At 50.8% G+C, this 23,613-nt stretch overlaps 12 protein-coding genes across 12 annotated transcripts; 5 read left to right on the top strand and 7 right to left on the bottom strand.

The window, feature by feature from the left end:
• The first annotated feature begins 310 nt into the window (after positions 1 to 310).
• On the top strand, positions 311 to 1,714 carry BO87DRAFT_376757 (Gfo/Idh/MocA family protein). The gene is made up of 3 exons (XM_025623381.1): positions 311 to 983; positions 1,074 to 1,232; positions 1,294 to 1,714. The coding sequence occupies exons 1-3, from the start codon at positions 380 to 382 to the stop codon at positions 1,686 to 1,688; spliced, it is 1,158 nt and encodes a 385-aa protein (XP_025479372.1). The 5' UTR covers positions 311 to 379; the 3' UTR covers positions 1,689 to 1,714.
• Positions 1,715 to 2,079: 365 nt separating this feature from the next.
• BO87DRAFT_436404 (NmrA-like family protein) lies at positions 2,080 to 3,182 on the bottom strand (the record flags this gene model as incomplete). Its single annotated transcript, XM_025627808.1, has 3 exons — positions 2,532 to 3,182; positions 2,305 to 2,467; positions 2,080 to 2,236 (listed from the first exon to the last, which is right to left on the bottom strand). The coding sequence occupies exons 1-3, from the start codon at positions 3,142 to 3,144 to the stop codon at positions 2,080 to 2,082; spliced, it is 933 nt and encodes a 310-aa protein (XP_025479371.1). The 5' UTR covers positions 3,145 to 3,182.
• A 463-nt stretch (positions 3,183 to 3,645) lies between these two features.
• BO87DRAFT_436401 (nmrA-like family protein) lies at positions 3,646 to 4,606 on the top strand (the record flags this gene model as incomplete). The annotated part of the gene is made up of 2 exons (XM_025627807.1): positions 3,646 to 3,897; positions 3,959 to 4,606. The coding sequence occupies 2 exons, from the start codon at positions 3,646 to 3,648 to the stop codon at positions 4,604 to 4,606; spliced, it is 900 nt and encodes a 299-aa protein (XP_025479370.1).
• Positions 4,607 to 4,780: 174 nt separating this feature from the next.
• Positions 4,781 to 6,430, bottom strand: BO87DRAFT_376756 (uncharacterized protein). The gene is made up of 2 exons (XM_025623380.1): positions 5,153 to 6,430; positions 4,781 to 5,097 (listed from the first exon to the last, which is right to left on the bottom strand). Exons 1-2 carry the CDS (start codon positions 6,369 to 6,371, stop codon positions 4,850 to 4,852), a joined length of 1,467 nt encoding a protein of 488 aa, XP_025479369.1. The 5' UTR covers positions 6,372 to 6,430; the 3' UTR covers positions 4,781 to 4,849.
• Positions 6,431 to 7,032: 602 nt separating this feature from the next.
• On the bottom strand, positions 7,033 to 8,180 carry BO87DRAFT_416117 (uncharacterized protein; the record flags this gene model as incomplete). The annotated part of the gene is made up of 2 exons (XM_025626726.1): positions 7,982 to 8,180; positions 7,033 to 7,933 (listed from the first exon to the last, which is right to left on the bottom strand). Exons 1-2 carry the CDS (start codon positions 8,161 to 8,163, stop codon positions 7,033 to 7,035), a joined length of 1,083 nt encoding a protein of 360 aa, XP_025479368.1. The 5' UTR covers positions 8,164 to 8,180.
• Positions 8,181 to 8,718: 538 nt separating this feature from the next.
• Positions 8,719 to 9,963, bottom strand: BO87DRAFT_397142 (NAD(P)-binding protein; the record flags this gene model as incomplete). The annotated part of the gene is made up of 4 exons (XM_025625284.1): positions 8,719 to 9,020; positions 9,076 to 9,213; positions 9,272 to 9,631; positions 9,732 to 9,963. 4 exons carry the CDS (start codon positions 9,961 to 9,963, stop codon positions 8,719 to 8,721), a joined length of 1,032 nt encoding a protein of 343 aa, XP_025479367.1.
• Positions 9,964 to 10,210: 247 nt separating this feature from the next.
• Positions 10,211 to 12,201, top strand: BO87DRAFT_426166 (Zn(II)2Cys6 transcription factor; the record flags this gene model as incomplete). Its single annotated transcript, XM_025627346.1, has 5 exons — positions 10,211 to 10,230; positions 10,300 to 10,489; positions 10,550 to 10,657; positions 10,724 to 10,941; positions 10,995 to 12,201. The coding sequence occupies 5 exons, from the start codon at positions 10,211 to 10,213 to the stop codon at positions 12,199 to 12,201; spliced, it is 1,743 nt and encodes a 580-aa protein (XP_025479366.1).
• Positions 12,202 to 12,603: 402 nt separating this feature from the next.
• Positions 12,604 to 14,607, bottom strand: BO87DRAFT_376754 (purple acid phosphatase family protein). Its single transcript, XM_025623379.1, has 2 exons — positions 14,170 to 14,607; positions 12,604 to 14,101 (listed from the first exon to the last, which is right to left on the bottom strand). The coding sequence occupies exons 1-2, from the start codon at positions 14,300 to 14,302 to the stop codon at positions 12,738 to 12,740; spliced, it is 1,497 nt and encodes a 498-aa protein (XP_025479365.1). The 5' UTR covers positions 14,303 to 14,607; the 3' UTR covers positions 12,604 to 12,737.
• A 352-nt stretch (positions 14,608 to 14,959) lies between these two features.
• BO87DRAFT_376753 (aromatic alcohol reductase) lies at positions 14,960 to 16,209 on the bottom strand. Its single transcript, XM_025623378.1, has 2 exons — positions 16,028 to 16,209; positions 14,960 to 15,968 (listed from the first exon to the last, which is right to left on the bottom strand). Exons 1-2 carry the CDS (start codon positions 16,097 to 16,099, stop codon positions 15,021 to 15,023), a joined length of 1,020 nt encoding a protein of 339 aa, XP_025479364.1. The 5' UTR covers positions 16,100 to 16,209; the 3' UTR covers positions 14,960 to 15,020.
• A 270-nt stretch (positions 16,210 to 16,479) lies between these two features.
• Positions 16,480 to 17,207, bottom strand: BO87DRAFT_359303 (SRPBCC domain-containing protein). Its single transcript, XM_025621510.1, has 2 exons — positions 17,111 to 17,207; positions 16,480 to 17,049 (listed from the first exon to the last, which is right to left on the bottom strand). The coding sequence occupies exons 1-2, from the start codon at positions 17,168 to 17,170 to the stop codon at positions 16,594 to 16,596; spliced, it is 516 nt and encodes a 171-aa protein (XP_025479363.1). The 5' UTR covers positions 17,171 to 17,207; the 3' UTR covers positions 16,480 to 16,593.
• Positions 17,208 to 17,796: 589 nt separating this feature from the next.
• BO87DRAFT_406906 (fungal specific transcription factor domain-containing protein) lies at positions 17,797 to 20,409 on the top strand (the record flags this gene model as incomplete). The annotated part of the gene is made up of 6 exons (XM_025626030.1): positions 17,797 to 17,891; positions 17,977 to 19,016; positions 19,069 to 19,201; positions 19,250 to 19,459; positions 19,515 to 19,676; positions 19,734 to 20,409. The coding sequence occupies 6 exons, from the start codon at positions 17,797 to 17,799 to the stop codon at positions 20,407 to 20,409; spliced, it is 2,316 nt and encodes a 771-aa protein (XP_025479362.1).
• A 1,138-nt stretch (positions 20,410 to 21,547) lies between these two features.
• Positions 21,548 to 22,947, top strand: BO87DRAFT_386865 (terpene synthase family protein; the record flags this gene model as incomplete). Its single annotated transcript, XM_025624778.1, has 7 exons — positions 21,548 to 21,649; positions 21,729 to 22,107; positions 22,166 to 22,322; positions 22,380 to 22,469; positions 22,521 to 22,554; positions 22,656 to 22,822; positions 22,875 to 22,947. 7 exons carry the CDS (start codon positions 21,548 to 21,550, stop codon positions 22,945 to 22,947), a joined length of 1,002 nt encoding a protein of 333 aa, XP_025479361.1.
• Between the last annotated feature and the right edge of the window lie 666 nt (positions 22,948 to 23,613).

Here is a 23,613-nt window from a genome sequence, read left to right as displayed (position 1 = left end):
AGCGGAAACGAACAACCCCCTTCCACCACCCCCCTTGCCGCCTCTCCGCCCTCTTCTTGTATTTCCTACTTCCCGAATGGGCCATGTACGCCTGACAGAATAAATGCACTGAACTAAGATTATATTGTGGTATTACTCTTGTGACGGCGAAACTTACCACCCTAATTCGTATCTTGCATGTGTTCGAAGGATTGCGCCATTGTTGATTTCTAATCAATCCCCCCCCCCGCATTTGTAAAATACCATGATATATTATCAACCCCTACAATGTCTCTAACTATATATTATGCATCATGCATCCCCAACAGGGGGCAGGGACACCCATTGTTGTCTTGAAACCACACAGATAGTACATCCGCAATTCCATTCTCCTGCCAATATGTCCACTACCCCCCTTCGCACTGCTTTGATCGGCTTGTCATCCTCCGCCATCACCTCCTGGGCGGCCGATGCCCACCTGCCGGCAATCCAGAGTACTGCAGGTCGAGAGCTCTACCAGATCACAGCTCTCTGCAACAGCAGTGTGGCCGCTGCAGAATCCGCCATTCGGACCTACCAGCTGGACCCGACCATCGTTAAAGCTTATGGTAGCCCAGATGATCTGGCGGCCGATCCCGCCATCGATCTCGTCATCTGCAATACGCGCGTCGACAAGCATTATGAGACCGTGCTGGCCAGTGTTCGCGCCGGCAAGTCTGTCTATATTGAGTGGCCCATTGCCAGCTCGCTGACCCATGTGGATGACCTCCTCGCCGTAGCGGGTGCTAGTGGGGCGCGGGTGGCCGTAGGCCTCCAAGGCCGCTTTGCCCCCGCCGTGCTCAAAGTCAAGGAGATCCTGCGCTCCGGCCAGCTGGGTCGCCTGCTGAGCACAGAGGTCCGTGGCTTTGGCGGCACGTTCGATCGAGAGTTTCTGCCCCCGGGTCTGAAGTATTTCTCGCAGAAGGAAGTGGGCGGTAATCCCATCGTCATTGGGTTTGGTCATAGTTCGTCCTGATACCCCTTCTTCCTCTGGTTCTAGCCCTTGGCAATGAGCTCAGAGTAGCTGTGGCACACTAGCACTGACATAAGTATAGTGATTGATTATGTCCAATCGGTCGTGGGAAATGTGGTTGTCGGAACCGATGAAGTGCGTACGCAAATCCAGCGGCCTCGTATCCGCATTCGTAATCCCCAGACACGGGAGTTCGTGGAAGAGGTTGACTCAGATGTGCCGGATTTACTGAGTGTGCATGGTATGACCAGAAGCCTGCCGGCGATAATATGAATGCTGCACGGTACGCTAACAGGCGACAGGGTCCCTGCCTGAATCTCCCTATACAGTCCGCGGGGCTAGTCTAGTAGCATACTTTGCCCGAGGTCAGCCTTTCCCGGGAGATCCATCGCTCTCGTGGACACTGAACTGTGAAGCGGGAGCCATTCGATTGTCGGCGCCTGCGGGCATCTCGCTGCAGGCGGATGCCTACCAGAACCCGGCGACCATTTCGGTTCACCACCATGCCACGGACACGGTGGAGGCCGTAGAGTGGACGTGGTCGGAGGAGCAGCTGGAGGTGCCAGTCAGGGCCCGTTCTGTCCAGCGGACCCTGATCGATTTTGCCAAGGGCAACCCCGACGGTTACGTGTCGTTGGAGGACGCCGCCGGTCGGGCCAGGCAACTGGCTCGGTGGTTGGATGGCTCTAACAATTGATTCCTCAGTCGGTGGACGCACTCGTAGATGATAATGAATAGGTGTAGCACAAATGAGTGGATATGTAGCTCACGTTGAAACTCTATTGTGGATAGTCTTCAATCTTATTTAATTTCCAAGTTCTTTCGTCATTTATAGGTATTGGTCAGATGCGATTTGATATATCTGGTTTACCTGCTCGCTGCAACTAAAAGAAAAGGCCATCTTATTTTTGTTTCCCCCCTTGTCCACAGATGACGACGATTCAAGGAGACTTGAATGGCGTCTAGATAAAAGCCCTCGTCAGACAGCCTGGAGAGGAATAGAGAATAGAGGTGCAAGATTTGCCTGAGCGGCTATTACACACTCTATTCAAAAGCAAAATTACCGAATCCCAGCTATATCGCACATCTTACATGTTCAGAGCAAAGTAAGATGTCCCAATCTGCTCCTGGGACCAGCTCTTCATGAACCCTTCCCAGTCAACTGCCTTGACATCCGGATAACGGGCATTGTCCAGCTCGGGCCCAACAAAGGTCTGTCCATTGACCCAGTAGTAGTAGAAGAACCTATAAAAGTAACCCTCGGTTAGTCGAGATTGACAGGATGAAACAGGAAATTGAAAGTGTAGACTTACAAAGACATATAGCTGTAAATGTCCTGAGGGCTCTTCGTCCGCTTATCATGCATGGTCTTGTACAGGTCCTCGAGGGATCCGCGTTTTTCCAGTGTAACAGGAGTGCCGTAGACTTTTTCATACGACTTGGCAATCTCCTGGATCGTAGCACGGCCTCCGACAACTAAAGGCAAGAAGCCCATCCATTAGAACTAGTTCTCAAGAGGAATATTGGATTGACGACTTACACTTCAGCACACCCTTTGCTTCCGAATCCAAGACCACCTTTGCCGTATACTTGGCCGCATCATCGTAGGTCGTTCCCTCCATAATCTCATTACCGTCACCCCAGTACCGGAAGGTGTTGGTCTGAACATCCACAATGTTGAAGAAGGGACTGAAGATGGGCTCCATGAAGCCACCGATGAGGATATGCACTCCCGCAACCTTCGTCTTCGTATCGAGGTAGTTCTTGATGTGGATCATGGGATCCTTGGGGAACAACTCGCCCAACTTCAACTTGGTGTAATCGAGTGCCCAGTCGCTGGCCACGTAGCGCGGAACATTAGCCGATTCGCAAGCATCGATGAGAAGCTTCTGGCCATCCACCATGAGCTTGTCATCGCCCAGGTAGCAGCAGACAACGACATCGCAGCCTTGGACGAAGGTGGCAATGGCGTCCTGATCAAACGCCGTACCTTCAATTATCTCCAGCTTGGGAGAAGATTTCAAGGATTCGGGGACTTTCGAAGGGTTGCGGCAGTACCCTTTGATAGTCAGGGAGTCGTCACCAACATCGAGGAGGTGGGTGAGAAGGCGGCGGGCAAATTTGCCCGTGATACCTGCAATGCCGACCTTCATTTGGAGAATTGTTGAATGTAGGTGATAGGTTTAATTGGAGAAGTGTGTGTTGTAAAGAAAGAACTGTTCGATTGTGCAGTATAGTTCAGAACGTGCTTGCGACCCTTATATGAAGTACACATGGTGTTGGTTTGTAAAGCTGGCGCCACCCGGCCACTATATCAACTCCGAGCTGATTCATGTGTTGCGAGCATGGATTACCAAACTCAATTCATACCTTAATACCCACATGAAATGTTCTGCTCCAACAAGGTTCAAGTGGACTGCGAGATTGTCGTTGAAATTGGGGTTGTTAATCATCTCGGGCCTGAAATAACCCCCGAGATGGGAATGGTGACGTAATTATACTGGACGTTAATAATACGCGTAATTGGGATGAGGCCGAAAATCTATCTTTAACCTACATCTGCAACTGCGATACAAGATCTTATAAAAGGGGTTTCGTGGGTAGATGGATCGTTTTCCCCCGTAAACTGAATTCAACTTGTCGTTCCTGCCGCCATGACTGCCGTTCTTATTACTGGTGCAACCGGCAAACAAGGGGGTGCCCTCATCAGGAATCTTCTTCTCCGGAAGGCTCCCTTTGAGATCCTCGCCGTCACCAGGAACACCTCCTCCGCGTCTGCACAGAAGCTGGCTAGTTTGTCTGCAAATATCAAGTTGGTGGAGGGTGATCTAAATAACCCGGGTGCCATCTTCCGCAATGCTCAACGCTTAACGACCTCGCCCATCTGGGGAGTATATAGTGTGCAGGTAGGTCAATGAACCTGTCTTTGGTCTACAAAAATCGCTCTTATTGACTGCGTCTCGCCAGGCCGCAATTGGCAACAAGGCGGAAGAAACGCAAGGAAAAGCGTTGATCGACGAGTCTATCCGACAAAAGGTCAAGTTCTTCGTCTACAGTTCCGTTGACCGCGGCGGCGAGGAGCACTCGTTCCAAAATCCCACCAAGATACCCCATTTCATCAAGAAACATAATATCGAACACCACCTGGTAAACCGAAGCAAAGATGGCAACATGGACTGGGTGATTCTGCGCCCGGCCGCCTTTTACGAAAACCTAACTCCGGATTTCTTCGGCAAGGTTTTCACCACGTGCTTCAAGATGGCATTGGCTGGAAAGCCACTGCAGCTTGTCGCCACAAGCGACATTGGATACTTCGGTGCTGAGGCTTTCCTCAACCCGGACAAGTACAAGGGGAGGGCCATTTCGCTTGCCGGTGATGAACTCACCTTCGAAGGGATGGGATTGATCTTTGAACAGAAGACTGGACAGCCACTACCCATGACATTCCGCCCGATATGCTCGTTATTCATGGCCATGATGAAGGATATGGGATACATGTTCCAGTGGTTTCGAAACGAAGGATATAGGGCTGACATTCCGAGGTTGAGGGAGATCCACCCGGAAATGATGGACTTTGCAACCTGGTTGAAGAAGGAGAGTGGATTCAAGAAATAGCCGGATCTGGAAGGCACATGTGATGTACAGTATCGATAGTGTATAATAATCTACCCCATAGTATAAACCGGATAAAGGCAGTTGTGAAATAGCAGCTATCAGAATTGTCTTACGTTTACCCTGGTGTAATGATCGGAAAAGAGATGATTAGTACACATCGATTTTTGGAATGGTATCTATGACGCATATCGTACATCTATCTTCTCACCGACCGGCTTAGCTCTTGGTATGGAATTTTCCTTGTCAAAGCTCATCATGTCTAGTCTTTGCAATCTCGCGCATCGACAGCAGATTCTCCCTCCGCGTCCACGCCAGTCTCGCCGCACCGTCCGCCACCATAGTGATATCCTTTAACGACCCAACAATAGGAACTCCATGCCCGATAGCCTGCTGCACAGCACGGTGCACAAGCTCTCCATCGAAGTAATCGGTCAAGATGATTGCGTAGTCCACTCTCTCTTGTTTTGTTGCTTTTCCCGTTTTGTGTGGCTCTGTAGAAAGTCAGTCCTGATACTGAAACAGGGTTATGTGGTCCATGAGACATACCTGCCATAGCTTGCAAATAAACTTGGATATTATTTGCCAAACTTTCCATGTAGTTATTCTCGACTGCCGTGATCTGGCTACGCGTGAGAACCAAGTCGGGGATGTTCCCATGCGTCCACCAGGAATCTAAATTTAGCGGAATTTCGTCGAGCGTCTCCCCGTTTTCATAATCTCTGTTACCACCGAGCTGATCCTCTAGCAATGGCTCGAGCCCCAGCAGCAGCTCCACTGCCGGATCATAACCCTTTAACGTCAACCTTGTCTTCAGCACCGCCTGTATCAAAAATCCGTTATCACGACCCTGAACAACCAGAGTTTTCAACTGAGCATCACCGTCAACAAGCTCCTTCACAAGGCGGTACTGAATCCTATCCCCACTCCACGGATCTAAAGGAAGATATGGATACACTGACTGGCCCTTGCGGCGGCGCTGTGGCGACCCGTCGTACAACTGAACACCACAATGGGTTTCTCCCTGGTGAACAACCAAGACACGATCATACTGGTCGATCGCCGGATTGAGGTAGTGCGTGCAGAAGGAGCGCGGGGGAACGGCACCATCGAGGATGGTGATGCCGGCCTGCTGCCCGGCTCGAATAACTGTTTCTCTCAGCGTGTCGTTGAAGAAGTCGGGCACGCCGACTACGGCCCAGGTCACGTTGACGCCGTGAGCTGCAAGGGAAGTAGCCTTGAGCTCGGCGAGTACTTCTGTGAGTGTTTCCGTGACGTCGGATAGAGACAGCTTCTTCTTGATCAGGCCGCGCGAGACGAGGAAGGACTTGACCTTTCGTTGGACAGAGACGGGGATGATCCCGTAGACAGTGTCAGATATCGAGCGAATCGAGTCTTGAGTCCAGACGACGTATGCGTTGCTGCTGATGTAGACTCTAGCATCGATCACTTTGAACACGCTCCACATGACGCTGGTCAGGAGCGCCAGCGGTGTCGACCTAGATCCGCTTCTCGGCTTCCCAAGCCCGGATCGCTGAAAATGGTCCATGGACAGTTCTTCGATCTGCCGCTGGTACTCCTTGTGATTGACTACCCCCAATAGGGTGAAATTGTTTAAAGAATTTGCGTAGGAGGCAAAGACAAAACGATGGCCGAGGTCGACGCCGATGGGATCGTTGGGAGGAGCATTGTCGCAGGTCTCTTCTGCCACAGCCGCCGTGGAAACGCACCACCACAACAGGGCCAGAAGGATTTGCGAGAGGTTCATATTACGGATGAAAAAAATCTTATTTTTTTTTTTCTTCATATCATTTTGCTCTTTGCGGGTGGCGGGTGGTTAGCCTCATTTATAGGGAAGACGGTGGCCAGGCAGAACCGGAGCTAAAGACCCTCGTGCCTGAACCAAGTGGATCCAATCCATCAGGGTCTGCACCCAAACAAGACTAGCTCGTACTGAATATCAGCAAAATCCATCCTCTACCAAAACAATACTCCTGCACATGCTGAATGTTCTCAAAGAACATCGATTTGGAAGGTCACAATAAGCTCAGAGCTCTCTTGCTCTTTACACAATGGATTTTGACCGAGAATCTGAAAGTTACCTATAGCAACTAAGATAATGCTGTCCGAAAAAAAATGAACGCGATACTCCCTAGTCACTACGAAAGATAGTAGCCAACCTAATGAAGCCTCAAATGTGCCTCTCATCTAGTGTGCATGATTTGGAAAGCTCCAAAGCAGGGCCGCGAAGATCTGTATCCTGAGTCTTCGTCACATTCGTCTTTTTTCGTTCGTAGCGCTGTCTTGCAGGGAGAAATGAGCCTGTCCGTATTCAGGTTTCAAGAAATACACCCAAGCAGCACCGAGCGATGGGCCAATTATGTCTGCCCAACATGTTGATCCCTCTCTGACACAAGCCCACCAGAGTCCTATGGACAGTGCTCCTCGCAATCGGACTCGGAATCAGTCTCACCATTCACCAGATGCCGGCGGAGACTGAGCACCCCGCGGGCATCCAAGCTGTCCGCCCAGCTCGCATACCAGTCCAGAAACTCGGGGATCGAGTCGAAGCGCGGCTTTCGTCCGTAGAGCACATGCGGCTCGAAGACGTGGCACACCTCAGCCTCCATAAAGACGACGCGCCACCCCCACTCCCGGATATTGGGGGCGTCGGGGATACCTTCATCTTGGAAATCGATTCCTTCCATATCCTCGTCTGGATACTTCCGGCAGTAGAGGTACGCGCTGTACCACTTCGGGTACTCCCCCCGGTAGCCGGTGCCCATGATCAGGCCCGCTCGGACCTCCAGATCCTCATCCGGGTCGGCCAGGAACATGGCCTTATTGATCAAGTCTGTGTTCTTCCCCTCCAAACTCTCGCGCAGCCTCGCACATTCCTTGCGGACATGCGCATGGTATTGGTCCCGCTGCTCCTGCGTGTCCAGACACAGGGAGTGTCCATACCCGCTATGCATCACGAACAGCCCTGCCTCCAAAGGGGCGATTCCCGAGTGGCGAAAGTCCGGGTCTTGCACCATGTGGGCATACATTAAGAGTCGACCCAGCTCCTCACAGCGTGTAATGGGTTCCGAGGCTAAGTCTAGATACTCGTCCTCGGCGGCCGCCCACTCCTCCGCCTGCCGTTGGAACACTTCCTGTAGGGTGTCGAGAAAGATCTGGCGGGCTTCCGGTGTGCGGAGCCGCGGCGGGTGGATCCCATCCAGGGAGAACAGGGGGAATGTGTCCTCGACCAGCAGCGCGGGCACTGCCGCCAACTCCCGCGTCTGCCGGAACTGGTTTCTCTTGCGGCGCTCCTCGGGGTCGTTGTCACTGGCCGCTTCGTCTCGGTCCAAGTCCTCAAAATGGCGCTAATCCCACATCTTGCGGATCTTTTCCTTCCCCGTTGCGAGTCCCCGTGCGTTGATCTCATCGATGCGGTCCTGGACGAATTGTCGGTTGGTAGCCGCCATGCGCGCGCGGAACCGATCAACGGCCTCTCGCATAGTTTCGTCCGCGTCGTGGGACGGCGGGTTGGTGGTGATTAGAGTGTTCGTTGACATACTGAGTCACAGCGGCTTGTGAAGGAGGTGGGTAATGATTAGAAAGAGAGAAAGAGGCTCTAGAGTGTGGAATTCCTATATAAGGCTGGGTGTATTTAGGCTTTCAGCTGTAGCCTAGACTGGGAAAACCCTAGTATCCGCTACCGCCCCACTTTCAACTTTCCCTGTGATTATATTGAGACATTTGGGTCACCCCGTCCGCTCAGTATCCTGCAATATATGGTTATTGCCTACTTGGCAAAATTGATGTTTTGACATGCAGCCCAATCCTGAAAGTCCTCACCCAGGTCGTATATCGCGCTACTGCCTTAACCTTCTTTGCGCCTCTGAAAGTCTGTGTTCAATCCTCGGAGATACCTCACTACTCTAGCCTCAATATCGGGCAGTAGTATTTATGCCATTGGTTCATTTTTTTGCAGTGTCTAAGATAAACATGACGGAGCACATGGGCCGTGCAGAGAAATATCCGGCGATGTGAAGGCTATGCTGGGTTTTGACTCCAAAGACTTCTTCGAAGAGCTGCATTTACCAGACTATGAAGTAGTAGAGCCAATTCTATAGCATGTCCGATACATTTGCAATCAGAGTGTCCAAGGTAGACCACCCAGGCTTCCCCATTACCCTCAGTAAATCCTGCGCACGGGCATCCGGCCCGATGTCATAATGAACCATCTTGTTCGCACCTGGCAGTTCGCTTGAAAATTCACGGTCGGGGAAAGCTTTCTGATATGTGGATACGACTTCGTGCCATGTAAAAGGGTTTCCAAAAGCGAAGAGACGTTCATTCTTCACTTCCGGGTGGGTTAGACCCGCCACATGGAGAAGTGCAACATCCTCCACATCAACGCAGTAGGCGCCTGTGAATCTATGTCAGATGTATTACTCAAAACCTGGAGTGTTGAGCTCAGTTACCTGTAGGTATGATGTGCTGCAGGAATGACCAGACCTGATCAAACTGATTACGAAAGATAGCTGCGGGCCAGCCAGATGATGAGGCATGGCCCTGAGACTTAGCATCGATGGAGGCCCCGAAGCATACAGAGGGCAGGACTGAATGACAAAAGTCAGCTACTTGTCAAAACCCATACAAATAGTGCGTTTGGTTTACCCGTATTTATAACGAACCCCGGGCGATTCTCTGCTGCCCACTTCCATATCTCCTGCTCACCCAGCGTCTTGCTGGCGGCGTATATGTCGAAGCCTTTTTTCGGACTCATGACGTTGGTCTGGCTTCTGCGGACAGCCTCTTTATTCCACGTATCTGCGGATATAGACATGTTTGGCCCCGCTTGGTGCTCCGAGAAGGATGAGAAGGTTGCTGCCTCGGACGAGGAAGTGTATACGAATCGCTTTATTGTGTCTTCTCTCGCTGCACTGATAAGGAGGCTACGATTCGTACTGACAACGCCTTTGATTAAGTCGGGTGTGTGGCCCAGGATGGTTGCGACGTGGGCCACGCCAGATATCCCTGTCGTTGTCGATTAGTCTTGTGGAGCGAAACTGCCGAGCTGTTATGCCCGATTCACAACTCTGGAAAGAGTTACCTCTGACCGCTTGGTCGAAGGCACCAGGCGCAGTCATGTCCTCAACCCTGACTAGCTCGAACCGGTCGGCTCCATATTTCTTATGGAACAAGTGTTCAATCCATCGGCTCTTGGATGGGTCCCGTACAGTTCCACGGACTCTGTAGCCCTGCTGCAGAAGTTGATCCGCCGTGTGAGAGGCCACATAGCCGTTGGCACCAGTGACCAGAACCCAAGAGTCTTTCGGAATTCCAGTATTGGTGGAAGCGGGCGCCATGTTGTTTCAATGGTAACTCATTGAAGGCGGAGGTGGAAGTGAAAGCGACCAGCATACCCTTGTTTATATGTTTCATCCTTACCTCGTTTATCTAGTTGATTTAGTATATGCTGGTATTATTGATATGACATCTATTTAAGCCCCGACGTTTTAGATGATGAATGGTTTTGCATGATTAACTAACGGTGCCCCTTTCGGGCTTCATTTCAATGCCGAACGGCAAGGGCATGTATGCTTACATAATATCATGTCTTCCACTGAGATTAAGTGGGCTTTCTAGTTCTATCTTTGACTGGGTCATGCCAATGCTAGTTAGCATACTGACGTGATGAACAGAGCCTTGACTACACGCAGTTGCCGGCGTTGCAGCCAGAAGAAGATACGATGTGACAAAGCTCAGCCTTGCGCGGGTTGCATCAAGTCGGCTTCGGAGTGCGTCTTCCCAGGCCCCGATCGAGCCCCACGACGCAAGAAACGGCCACTGAAGGCTCAACTGGTTTCGCGCCTGAAGGCCCTGGAGAAGGAGGTGCAGGTCCTGACCGAAAACTGGAGACTGTGACTTACAACCCAAGGCATCACCCCCCAGCCAGCAGAGAACAGCACCGCTGTGAAAGGCGAGCGCGGGAAATTATTTGTGGACAGAGGATCCTCCCAGTATATCAACCACGAGGTGCTTGTTGACTTCGAAACACAGGTTTGTAGGCTCTGAAAATGTGGCATTTGCAATACTGACAAAGGGGCCCTTGCCGGGTCGTACCAGATGATCGATGACAGTCAGCACTGCAAGCATCGTCTTGGGAAAGCGAAGGATGAGTCTGGGATGCAAGAGGTGGCATCAAGTGGCGGGGAGCATAAAATTGTAACCGGAAATGGATTCGTATTCCAGGATTCGCCGATGGCAGTTTTCCTATCCGACTTTTACCCCAACAGCGTCCAGCACTCTACCTTATGGGACTTGTTCGAAGAGAATGTTGCCCCGTTGACCATGATCTTCCATAAGCCATCGCTTGCTAAGACCTTGAACGGTGCAGCTGCAACGACTTTTCCGACGACAGGGCCTCCGAGGCCGTGAGGTTTGCCGTGTACTTTGCTGCTATCACCAGCATGGACCCAGAGCGATGCAAGCATGTATTTGGAAAGGAACGTGGGAATCTGCAGCAACACTATCGATTCGCTACACAACAAGCATTAGCGCGTGCCAACTTTCTTCAGTCGCACAACCTGACCGTGCTTCAGGCCACAATCCTCTTTTTAACTTGTCTGCGTGGGGAAGACGATGCCGCCTTCGTCTGGGCTATGACAGCGGCTGTACATCGCATAGCACAGGGGCTAGGGTTACATCGTGATGGTACACACCTTGGACTAAACCCGTTTCAAACAGAAGTACGACGCCGGATATGGTGGGCATTTTACCTATTAGACTGCCAGTCTTCCGAGTTTCGTGCCGTTGGTACGCAAATCAAAGAGGGAACATACGACACCAAGTTACCCCTGAATATTCATGACTCGGATATATCGCTAGAGTCAAGGTCGTTTCCCGACGAAAGATTCATTTTCACTGATATGACATTCTGTTTGATACGGTGTGAAATGACGGTGCTCAATCGGCAGCTTCACTCAGATCTTCATAGTAGCACCGGCGGGCACGGCGAAGACAGTTCACTGAACAGGGTAACAAAGCTTCATGGACTGAAACAGATTCATAGTAAATTGCGCAGACAATACTTGTGGTTCTGTGACGTCTCAATTCCTTTGCAGTGGGTAACAGCCACAGTCATCCGCCTGGCTCTTGCCCGATCATGGTTGGTTGCTCATCTCCCCGAGGGTATGTCCGCGGCAGAGCAGATATCGCAGACCGCACCCTCGGATGTGAGATCACTTAGACATGAACGACTCTTTGTGATGGCGATTGAGGTACTAGAGTTTGCGTATTTGCTCGAGACCGACCCTCGCACCAAGCAGTGGTCATGGCTCTTCGAAGGTTACCCGCAATGGCATGCTGCCATTTTTGTCCTGAGACAGATTGGCGTTGGACCACAAACAATGCTGACGGACCGAGCCTGGGCTGTAGCATTGAAAGTCATTACACGATGGAAAGATAATGACTGCCAAAAGGATGGAGTGACCTCAGCATTGGTATCTCGTCTTATGGAGCAAGCTGCAGTTGCACAGGGATGCATCTGGGACGGAGGAGAGATCAAAGACGAGCCACGATCACCTCCTGATATTGTATCATAAGAAGAATTAGCTAGTGTATCGAGTGCTCAGCTGATAATAAAGTATATCAAGGTGATACGAGGTTTCATTGTCTGGCTTTGTGTCCCGGAACAGACCAAGGCTGAGTGCACCTGTACCGCAATGAATCTTGTCAAGGTATATTCTACGCGAATCAGAGATATATGATGAAGCAATGGGCATCAGCCGTTGCCCATATGCGATCGACAATTTTCCCACATCCTGGCGAGTTTGAGTGAGGAGAATGGTTGGCTTCCTGTAGATGTCTTGGAAAAAACACAGTTCTGGCGATATGTGACTCACTATGAATACCAACCAATTCCAACCACTAATGAAGCCATGTGAAGGGGGCCGAGAGTGTACTACTATTACCTCGAGACTATGGACCTAGCCCCCGGTGACAATGTCAGATATATTTATTATGAACACGGTCAACTTCCCAGGATCAGGCATCCTGTCATTCTTGATAATATGTACACATATTTACAAAGTTATCCTTGCTGTCATGATCATTCCATCATTCAATCCCGGCAACCAGTCTACTGCACCACAAACTGGGTGGAATGATCTTTGTACAGCACACTGGAGTCCAGAGTCTCTCCCGTAGTAGAGCGGATAAAGTCAACCTGCAAAGCCGTTGAGTTCAGAAAGCGCAAGGTGCTGTAGCTGTAGTCATCGGCGTAGGCAAAAGCCGTGTACGAAGGCTCCGTACCCACAGAACTCAGGCCCTCAATGTTGCCGGCACCACCCGCGACAATGTACATGGGCGCCTTGGGGTTGTTCAGACCATTCGGATCGGCAGTATCATTGACCACGGGCTGGAAGCGCTGCGAGTTGTGGACGTGGCCGAAGACACCCAAGTCGACGCCATACCTGTAGAAGATGTTCTCAAACGCCTCCTGGCAGACATCGCAGGCGTTCCCGTCACCCGTAGTGTACCAGGGGCGATGACCGGCCACCACTACCCAGGGGGTGACCGTGCGGTCGACGCTGGCCAGGTCGGCTTCGAGAAACTCAAGCTGCTCGTTCTTGAAGCCGAACGGGCCTGTGTCGAGGTCTGCCGAGCCGTCAGTACCGTCGGGTGCATCCTTGAAGTCTGTCTCAGTATCGATCATGGTGACGTGGACCATGCCGTACTCGAACGAGTACCAGAAGGGCGGCACGGCAAGACTGCGCGCCTTCTCAGCGAGTGCCTTGGCGGTGGTGTTAGTAGATTGAGAAGCGAAAGCACTGGGAACGGTGGCATCGAAGCGGTGCAGAAAATCCGTGAAGTTCTTCTGGCCCTCCGGACACAGTTTGTTCAGGTAGGGAATCTCGCTGCAGTCGGCCTCGTGGTTGCCTGGTCCCGGCATGTACAGACGGTTACCCGAGATGGGAGCCAGCTGGTCATAGAAGCGCTCCAGTATCGACTGATAGGCATCAGAGCCGTCCAACCAGTTACCAACGTCCTCGTACCAATCATCAGCGTAGGCAAAATCACCCGGGTGAATGACCAGCTCGTAGTCGTTGATGGTATCGGCCAGGCGGCCAATGGTGGTGTGATTCAGGTCAGGCTCGACCTTGGGGATGTCGGACTTCTTCGCCTTACGCGAGGACAGCGTGTAGCCGTCAGTACCGTAGACACCCAAGTCAATGACGACGTCCATGCTGAAGGGAGTCGTGTCGCCGGGGGTTCGCGGACTGAGGAATTGTCCCACGGTAGAGTTATCAGACACAATCTTGTAGTAATAGGTGGTGGCTGGGGTGAGGTCTGTGAGGTAGGCGACATTGGACCAAGTCCTCGAGGTCGAGTAGGTGGTCGACTTGGTCGTGCAGGCCTTGGAGTCCAGGTTGCTGCTTGAGGTGCCATACTCGACGCAGCTCTGGTTCAGCTGCTCATAAGTGTTCCATGCGACGGAGACAGCTGAATGATTGGTCCGGGAGGTCAGCGGTGGCTCTTGTCTGATGAAGATGGAGAGCAGGGTTTCTCACCATTGGATCCATAAATTGCCAATCTCTGTTGGTAAGGGGTGGTTTTGTCCTCGGGGATGGTGGGATAGTCGACGGCTAGGGTACCCACCGCGAGGACGGGCAGAACCTTGGTCAAGGCAAGAATCTTGGACATGTTGGCGCTTATTCAGAGCAGACACCAAACTTCTTGACACCCGTAGAAGACATTCCTGATGAAGCAGCGAGGGTAGTGGCCGCTGAGGGACTTATATATGCAGTTCCAGTGGGCGGACGCATGACCAAAAATGTGTCCTAGAAGTAACACGTGGGCGGGAACAGGACTGATGCGGAGCAGTGAATGAAGGCTTGCATCTCATCCAGGAGAGCCTTTCGGACGACGCTGCAGAATAGGGTTATTGTGGCAGGCAACGTGCGCCGTTTCGCGCCTCTGCTTGGAATTGGACGAGGGCAAGAGGGGCCCTGCCCAGTTCCGCATCAATTAATTTCATTTCTGCGAACTTGACAGATGACGAAGAGGCAGAGCGAGTGAGAAGTGTGGATGAAGGCATTAGTGCTGCACGTGGGATCGGCGACGGCTGTCACTGCTTCGGAAGGACCGGCCATTAGGGGAGAGATGAACCGAGGCTATTCCCGTCTGTTAATCACTCCGGTCGGGGATCCGTCGGCGATGGATGGACTGACATTACTCTTTGGGTCTGGTTCATTTCGGTTACCGATGGAAGTTATGCAATATACTGTTAATGGTGGGTTACATTATGTTGCTACTAGTTAACCACGACTGACATGCTGCATGCGAGGTAGTATGGTAGTATGAATCCTCACCCTCGCTAAGCTCTTCCTACAGCAAAAGGCATCTTGACCTTCCACCCCCGTCAATTACGGTTTGTCATATAATTATATCCCCGGTCAAACATGAGCTTGGCCTCGCGCGTGTGCTCATCCAAATCTTCCGTGGGAAGTCGCAGCAGGTCGTTGTCTAGCCCCTGACGCTGCTCGTAATTGCCATCGTCGTTAGGGAAGAAGACCCGCGAGTACATGGCCAGCACTAATCCCGCATGGTCGCCCTGCTTCACCGACTCCAATCCGCGCTCATATCGACTTTGGGAGGGTTCCTGTTCGATCGTCCAACTGTCTGCCGTATCGCCTGTCACTCGGAGCCAACTTGCCAGCATGTCTCGCTGCGTGAGCAGAAAATCGGAGATGTACATCGGCTTGTTCCGCCACCGACTCATTGTCAGCTGGTCGTCTTGTTCGTCTTCTGGAAGCACAGGAAGACTCAGAAGGGTAGCCACGGCCCGGCCACACTGGGCCAGGGTGCTGACATTGACCTTGGTGTTGCCGTCGTCGTTCAGGATGAGCTTCTTGGCGGAAAGATCGAAGCCGAATGCACTCGGCCCCAGTACCAGGCTGTGCTCATACCAGAACCCACAGATCAGTGCGGTCCACGCCATGCCCTTGGCCTCGATGCCGGCCACGAGGTCGCGAAACCCTCCCCAGTTGAGACCGCTGTCGGCTAACGGCGGGTGCGTGACATCACAGCCCCAGACATTAGGCATCACATGCCGGATCCCAGCTTGAGAGGCAGCTTGCAGCAGCTTCGACTGGGTATCGCGAGGGGTCCGCACTGAGAGACTGATGATCAAGCAGTCCTGGCCCTGAAGAGCGCGCACCAGGCTGGCCTCATCGTCGTAGTCCACAATAATGGACTGGACGCCGGCGGGCACCTGGCTCGTACTACCGATGCGGGTCAGGGCTGTCACGCTATGCTGTCCAGTCCGAAGCAGTTCCTCGGTGATGGGCTTTCCGACGGTTCCCCCGGCCTGGCAATTGGACCTACGGTTAACGATGTGGATGGTACAGTTTGGCATAATGCACTTACTCCGACGATAGCAATGCGTTGAATGCGGTTGCTGAACCCAGCGGGTTGGTCCTTGGCGTATTGGTTGGTCATGATGAAGAATACAGATGAATTTCTGTTCACAAAGAGGCTGTTGAGTTGAATCTGCTTCTGCTGCTATTGTGGCAGCAAATGGGCGATTATATATTGTCGCAGGATTCCCCGTCATACTAGTGACCGGGGATTAGAAGCATTATCTTCGCCATGGCCTCGGCGTCAATAGTATGGTCGTCCGGAGTTAGATGAATCAGCAACCTTTCTCTTCCATGCAGTGCTTAACAAGCAAAACAGAAGCTCAGGGATAAGTGGGCAGCTCTGGGCCGCGGGAAGAAGGAGATACGGGGTCCGATACCCCGATCTGCCCGACATGGAGCGAATCTCACCTCATCGATAGGCTTGCTTACTTGACGAGGGAGCGAAGGAGTGAAATCCTTCCGATTGGCGATGACTATTTGACAGCATAATTAGTGATCCCTGATGATGTTTGATAAGCATACTACTATTATCAAGTTGAGTATGCCACTACACAACGCTCCTTCCGTCCCTGTTCATGTCCCAGCACTGTTACCATGAGTTATCTCGTGGAGGTCTCCACCCATTTCTTTAAAATCCCGGTTGAATGATTCAAACCCTTGGCGGGTATTATCTCTCCACCCCGCAGCGTTGGCCAGCATGCCCTGACCCATGAGAAAGCTGAGCAGTCCGGTGAATCGCTCTTCGTGAACGAGACGTGTTCGGCTCGCTTGGCCAGGATGGTCTGTCGGAGCGCATTCAAAGCTGAAGCGATGCTCGCCTGTAAAAATTCCGGGGATCGAGCCCACCCAGCTGAAGAGGTCTGGGCTATTGGCTCGAACGGTGGGGGTGAATTGCGACTTGCCGTAGTTGACAGTATATTTCAATTGGTCCCCAGCTTGAAGGTGCTCGGGAAGCTTGTCATTGACCGGGATGATGTGCTGTATAAAGCCGGACGGTGAATAGGTGGGCAAAGCTGCGAAATCCAGGAACTGTTGCGCGGACGTGGTCAGTTTGCTAGGTACACTTTGGGATTGCAGCAATGGGACGCACCTTGTCCCGCACTACCTCGGGAGCGGCTGCAATCTCCACGCTGGTCGTGATGGTATGCATTGGCTATATAGCTTTTTCTTTTCCGAAAATAGCTCGCTATGTTCTGGCAATGATGAGCAGAGCTTCAGGTATCGGCCTGGCCTTTATAGGACGACTCGAGCGGGCGCACGGAATGCCGTGTCCGAAACCCTCATCGTTGCAGACCCATTGCGGCTTGGATGTGATAGCTAGTCTGGCTCAAAACCAACAACAAGATGAAAAGAAAGTGGAAGAATAGAAGCGGAGGTTTGGAATATATCTAGTCCGTTCTAGCTGTTAAGAAGACGACTCTGAATGCTCTATCTTGACATGGCGTGGCTAAGAAAAAGATGATCGAACCTCCGGGATTGTTTGGCCATCCATGTCAATACGCTTTCTGCCTTGGATACTTGTTCACCAAACGACCCCCCAGTCTCTAGAAAGACATAAAGAAAGGATCACCGTATTTGGCAGCACATTCCGAGCATCCTTAGACATATAATTTCATGGATAGGGGCACAGGGTGGATTTCCGACCGTCGGCCGTTCTCTCTCCTTCTCTCCGCTCGGGATATGATTTCCGCGCGGAAGGGTTTTGGTGTTTTTCCATGCCTTCATTAGAGTCATTCTCGCTTTAACTGTGAACTGCCATTGTGAGTATTCTTTCTTATGTTCCGACTATGCCTGCTAGATCTAGAAGTCAACGGTCCCTTCGAAAGCATGTTACCACGGCCTGCATCCCCTGTCGTGAAGGGAAAGTCAAGGTAATCAACTCCATCCCCGTCGCCCAACCACCATCATCACCGATTCTCATTTGCGATAGTGTGGCGGAGGTTCCCCAACCTGTAGAAACTGCGCCATTCGAGGCAAAACCTGTCGCTACCGACAAAGCGATGACAAACGGAAAGTCCCCGTGCGACCGGCCGTGGCCGTGCTGGCACGCCGGGTGGACAGCCTCGTCCACTATATCAAAGAGCGTGGCCTACAAGTTCCGCCCATCGACGAGGAGGACCATCGTATCTTGAAAAATGTTCTGGATGCTTTGGAGCTGGGATGCGAAGACCTTCTCGCGCTTCCAAACCACACCAGCCCCCGGAGAGGGCAAAACAATAGTGTCAATGTTAACATCGGGCCCACTACGCCCGCGTCCATCAACAGCGGCGGTCCTCCCACTCATATGGACGAGACCCATAGCGTAGGGCCATCCCACCAACTGACTGTTCCTCTGGATGCTCCTGATCCCTTGTGCGACACTGAACGGACGATGTGGAAGGGCTCCACTATGCAGGGAGGACCGAAGGAGGACGAAGTGGAAGAAGATGGGGACAGTGACGACGAAGTCACTGACCAGCTCTCCTGTCGACTAGGGAGATTGCAAGTGACCCACGATGGTCAACTTCGATACTTTGGTTCCACATCCAACTTAACGCTCCTGGATGCACTCGTTGATGTCACTCCGCCTATCGCCATTCCTCGGGATGCGCCCGAGTTGCTAGAGAATGCCAAGCTTAATCAAAACGTCGACGAAGCATTCGAAAAGCACCTCATTGAGCTCTTCTTTGCTTGGCAGGATCCCAGCCTGCATGTAATTGATGCCGAGAGCTTCTGGCGGTCTCGAACACAAAGCCGTGAGGAGGGGGTTGTCACGCCATATTATTCCCGAGCCCTGTCGGACGCCATGTGTGCCCTGGGAGCCGCCTATGAGCCCAAATATCATCCCGACTTTGTCACCTTTCCCCGTTCACTGGCGGAATACTTTGGCGACCGGGCCAAGCTGCTAGTAGAACTTGAACTGGATAACCCGTCAATTGCAACCATACAGGCCCTGGTTATCCTCAGTAATCATGAGGCATCCTGTACCCGGGATACTCGAGGATGGCTATACAGTGGTAAGCCTTCCCCTTTTCCGGTAAATGGCATGCACTGGGGCTGACGAAGAAGGGATGGCCATGCGTCTTACACTGGATCTGGGGCTTCATCTGGAGATGGGCCCGTATGTGGAAAAGGGAATCATTCCCCATCAAGACGCCGAGGTGCGCCGCATGGTATTCTGGGGGGTCTATTTGAACGAGCAGTAAGTGTCCCCGCCCTCTTCTCCTGGGATACCCTGCTTACTATCCAGGTTCTGGGGATTTTATCTGGGCCGCTCCGCCCAATGCCGGATGGACGCCGTCACGGTGCGGGAGCCCATGTCTCCGAGCCCGTTTCCTACCTCGACCTGGAAGCCATATCCCAATCAACTCGGGAGTAACTTTCTTCCAATTCCCTTTAACCCACTGTGCCAGGAATGGGTCTCACTATATGAAATCATGCTCCCGCTCACCGACGTCTTGTAAGACACCGCCTCAGTAAAGAAATATTCTTGGCGCTAACGGTTACTTCCAAAGATACGGCTGTTCAGAGATCTCTACTCACGCCCTGCAGGAGCTGGCTTCGACAACCGTTGAGAAGTTGCGAATGTGGCAGGTTAACCTCCCAAAAGAGCTTACGGTCGATGAAGGGACTCATACTGGTTTCCGATCGCCATTGCCCCATGTTCTCACCCTCCAGTGAGTCCTGCCAGGATCTCTTGTTCCGTTTCGGTCTTAAATCTGACAGTAATTCAGTATGCAGTACTACCAGTTCATGATCCATTGCCACAAGCCCTACATCTCGCGACGCCATATACAGCCCCAGCCTCCTCAAGGCCCAGGCTCAGGCCATGCTCGAAAAATGTGCATCGAATCTGCAGTGGCCATCGTTCAACTGCTCGGCCTCTATGAGCAGGCCTACGGCTTTGACAAGACCAGTATCAAGATGGTTTCATTTGCATTTTCAGCTGCACTAATATTGATCTTCAATACTGTTCCCGCTAGAACCACGTCTCGAGATCAACTCCTGGTGAACCATCTCAATACTTGCTTTCGGGCCCTTGACCGCATGGCTAGCTGCTTCGAGAATGCCCGACGCACCAGCGTTTTCCTGGGCACTTTGCGCCAACAATGGCAGATACGCCGGCAGAAACGCCGAGCTCTCGGGGGCGAGTTGAACCTTACGTATGGCCGTGCGCAGGGCCTTTCGGAATCGTCGGGGTGGAACCGGGAAGATACTGAAGGGCCCCTAAACATGCCGTGTAAGCCTGTGCTCACAGAGGGTTCTTTTATGGGACTAGATACTGAACTTAGTGACCTCGTGCCATACTACTCTGTGATTACTGATGCATCCACATCCACAGTTGATTTTATGGCACCCAATCTTTGTAACATCCTGCTCAGTGAAGGGATCTCTCGCGCATTTGTTTGAGTTGGGGAATATGGCATGGCATCTGACCTGTTTGGTATATGCTCCTCAGTTTCTACGAAAGCCTCACCATCTTGCAGAGGATGTACTATGAAAGCATCCTCTGGCATCATGCTTCCAATCTCATATTATTAAGATAGGAAAACTTGGTTGCGACTGTAGCCGCTCGAACAACACAGCTGGAAGACACGATGCTATGCGAAGGCACCCTTATCTTCTAAGTTGTAATCATTTTGAGAATGATTTACAATGGTTGTACATAATAGGGGACAGAAGTATCCGTCATGAACGCGTCAACCTGATGTTAGGGGTACCTGTCTTACTATACCAAAGGCATGGACTACTTGAAACGTATATTCCCCGCTCCCTGTTCGGGTGGCCCCAAAAGAAGTAATGCCCTACGGGATAGAATGTTAATGCCTTTTTTATATGGTAACTGGTCCTGATCATAGAGCCGGCTGTCCACAAGATGGTAGGACGGATTTGTGCTCAGGCCGGAATAATAGAAAAGAATGCCTAGGCAGTGGTCGAGCACCTTTGTAGTGAAATGCATTTGATGGTGAACTCTCTGACACCGTCACCATGATCCTAATACGATGCCCCGAAAACGAGCCGAAACTTGTATCCGTGAGATCATTCAATTCTCAGATTTACTGCCACACATGTTTGACTACTAAACTGCATCTGTTGCATGCGCTCGGAACTACTATATCAAGCTACATGCATATCAAAGCATGCAGGTAGCGAAACGCCCAGAATTAGGCTTCCTGCAAAACACCGGATTTGAACAGAGAATGTCAGAACGTGTATCCTGCCAAATTCCAGCTTACAAGATGCGAGTAAACGATCAACACGCATACTCCTTGAGTTCCTGAAGTGTCATCCAACGTTGCAGTCGATTCCACGGTTTTAAGGTTTGGCTAGTAATGAAAGGTCACAAGGATGTCATAATAATCAACAGCCGTTTGTGACTTTCTTTTGCAGAGTTGGGATTTCATATAAATATTTATAAGTAAATAATGTGTAACTATCCAACATTTGAAGTGGAAATCCATGATTGATTCAACTGTTGCGCGCAAGACAACCCAGATCTTTGAACTATATTTTGATCAACGACCGCTGCATCTTACTATCCGCTGAAATGAAGAAGAACCCTCCAATACAGGATGTTATTCTTCAACGGTTACATGGCCATACGTGCTTCATACCGGATCTTTGGTCTCTGATAAGGAATGAGCCCGGGGTCAAAAACAGTAACCATACTTTATTAGCACTATGTGTTAATGACTATATAGATATGTATGTATCTCACATCACAATAGGGATCTTTACCAGAAGATTACGCTGATGCCAATGACTTTCTCAGTCTCTTGCCCGGAGATCCAGCCAAGGCACGCAAAGTAAAAGCTTCTGATTTCCCACTATTAGCCTGTCTATGGTGGCCACATACATCATTCAGAAAGCTGCGTGTCTTGGCATTTCTAGTTGTATGGCTGATTGTCTGGGACGACGAACTGGATGGGGCATCCCAGTTGACGGCGTACAACCTGAATATGGGTCAGCAGTTTCGGGACGAGACGCGTCAGTATATCGGTAGCAGTCTGGAATTGAATTCGGAACAATCTGATCATATTACCGACAATACCATTATTTGCGGGTTTAGTCCAATAGCAAATTTCATCGGAGAAGAGTATGACGAAGGTATGTCAGTTAGGCAGAGCGGATTCCTACCACGTATGACGAGACTGACGCTATATAGAACATAGGCTCACATTGGCAGAAGAGATCATGTTTGTCATCGACGTGTCCAAGGTTGAACAGGAAAATCGTCTTGGAACCGATATACCGTCAACCGACCAATACCTGGCGTATCGGCTCGGAACAAACTTGATGGGGGTGATATGCGCTGCAACAGAGTATGTCAGCACTACTGACCGTACCCTATGTATAACGTTAACATATGAATCTTCAAGGCTCTCCACGCACTTGCGTATCCCCCGGTCAATGACACGTAGTCCGTTGGTGAAAGAAATCTGGCACGAGACGAACCTTATCATCGCTGTGTCAGTACATATACAATAGAAGTTCAATATTTTATGCTAATTTACGCTTAGCACGAATGATATCCTGTCCCTCAAGAAGGAGATCGTGAGTCCTAGACTTTTTCATTCAAAAAGGTGTACACTGACATCAAACCTCTTTAGCATAAAGGAGAAGTGTATAGTCTGATACCTATTCTCCTCAACCAGGCTAGATCACCGCAAACCGCCGTCGACATTTCAATCCAAATACTCAAGGATTCGTTCGCGGACTTGGACCGCATTGAAGCTGATATTGTGGCAAGATCTAATCAAATACCTTTGACGTTCTTGATCGAATCATGCCGCCACTACTGCGCAGGTTTTATTGAGTGGAGGTTCGTGGCATCTTTCCCATGATATTGGATTCTGCTTAATTGTATGATACAGTCTTCGTACTCCACGATACATGCTCTCTACTCTGCCTGTAGATCAGACGGGGGCTATGATCTTGTTATTTTGAGACGATTGATCTGGTAGTATGTATCCGCACCCAAGAGTTCAGGTAAATACGTCACGTTGGTTGATGATCATATCGGAGTATTTTGAAAATAAAGAAACAATTGCATGAGTGTGCGGCGCAGTTAAACCCTCTTTTCATTGAAGTGAATTAATGTCTCCGATATGCCAATTATCACTTGTGATTTATTTTCTAACTGTGCCATGATATATACTGGCAAGCCCCTGGTTCAAACACGCATGTCTACCAGTTTTGGAGGAATTGAAGTACATCAACCACAGAACGGAATGGCAGGGTAGTTGTAGATGAATTGAAAATTGGTTTACATTTTACATCACTCCCGGTGACATGAATTATATCCAGAGTAGTGGGAAGTCTGCCTATCTCATAGCGAATGCTTATTGTTATTGTTGGTGTTGCGTACCTTCTACAAATGTAGTCCTTATTCAAGTGTCCACATGGCAAGTACTGTTGCCTTTTGATCCGGTGTATGGTGTCAATTTTGTTGCTTTGGCCTCGTAAAGATAATAACAGAGGTAAAGAAGATCATTAAGGAAAGTCAAACCAGAAATTCATATGGCGAACCGGGATATCCGCGCCAAGTAGCTGTGGGTGTGTAGAGAACAGAGAGTTGCTCCTTGCGCGTGTGGTTGGACCTATTTATTTAGC

The sequence above is a fragment of the Aspergillus neoniger genome (assembly GCF_003184625.1).
Source record: "Aspergillus neoniger CBS 115656 unplaced genomic scaffold BO87scaffold_17, whole genome shotgun sequence".
NCBI lineage: Eukaryota > Fungi > Ascomycota > Eurotiomycetes > Eurotiales > Aspergillaceae > Aspergillus > Aspergillus neoniger.
Note: the sequence above shows the minus strand (reverse complement) of the source record. Positions and strands in the feature narration are given on the sequence as shown.

Excerpts from the sequence above, each read along its gene's own strand:
- BO87DRAFT_359303 (XM_025621510.1), bottom strand. The coding sequence starts at position 17,170 with ATGCATACCATCACGACCAGCGTGGAGATTGCAGCCGCTCCCGAGGTA. Across the intron at positions 17,050-17,110 it reads CCGAGGTAGTGCGGGACAAG|TTCCTGGATTTCGCAGCTTT; the intron begins GTGCGTCCCATT and ends TCCGCGCAACAG.
- BO87DRAFT_376754 (XM_025623379.1), bottom strand. The coding sequence starts at position 14,302 with ATGTCCAAGATTCTTGCCTTGACCAAGGTTCTGCCCGTCCTCGCGGTG. Across the intron at positions 14,102-14,169 it reads GGCAATTTATGGATCCAATG|CTGTCTCCGTCGCATGGAAC; the intron begins GTGAGAAACCCT and ends CCAATCATTCAG.
- BO87DRAFT_376753 (XM_025623378.1), bottom strand. The coding sequence starts at position 16,099 with ATGACCAACCAATACGCCAAGGACCAACCCGCTGGGTTCAGCAACCGC. Across the intron at positions 15,969-16,027 it reads AACGCATTGCTATCGTCGGA|GCCGGGGGAACCGTCGGAAA; the intron begins GTAAGTGCATTA and ends TCCAATTGCCAG.
- BO87DRAFT_376757 (XM_025623381.1), top strand. The coding sequence starts at position 380 with ATGTCCACTACCCCCCTTCGCACTGCTTTGATCGGCTTGTCATCCTCC. Across the intron at positions 984-1,073 it reads CGTCATTGGGTTTGGTCATA|TGATTGATTATGTCCAATCG; the intron begins GTTCGTCCTGAT and ends ACATAAGTATAG. Across the intron at positions 1,233-1,293 it reads GGATTTACTGAGTGTGCATG|GGTCCCTGCCTGAATCTCCC; the intron begins GTATGACCAGAA and ends AACAGGCGACAG.
- BO87DRAFT_376756 (XM_025623380.1), bottom strand. The coding sequence starts at position 6,371 with ATGAACCTCTCGCAAATCCTTCTGGCCCTGTTGTGGTGGTGCGTTTCC. Across the intron at positions 5,098-5,152 it reads TTATTTGCAAGCTATGGCAG|AGCCACACAAAACGGGAAAA; the intron begins GTATGTCTCATG and ends GACTTTCTACAG.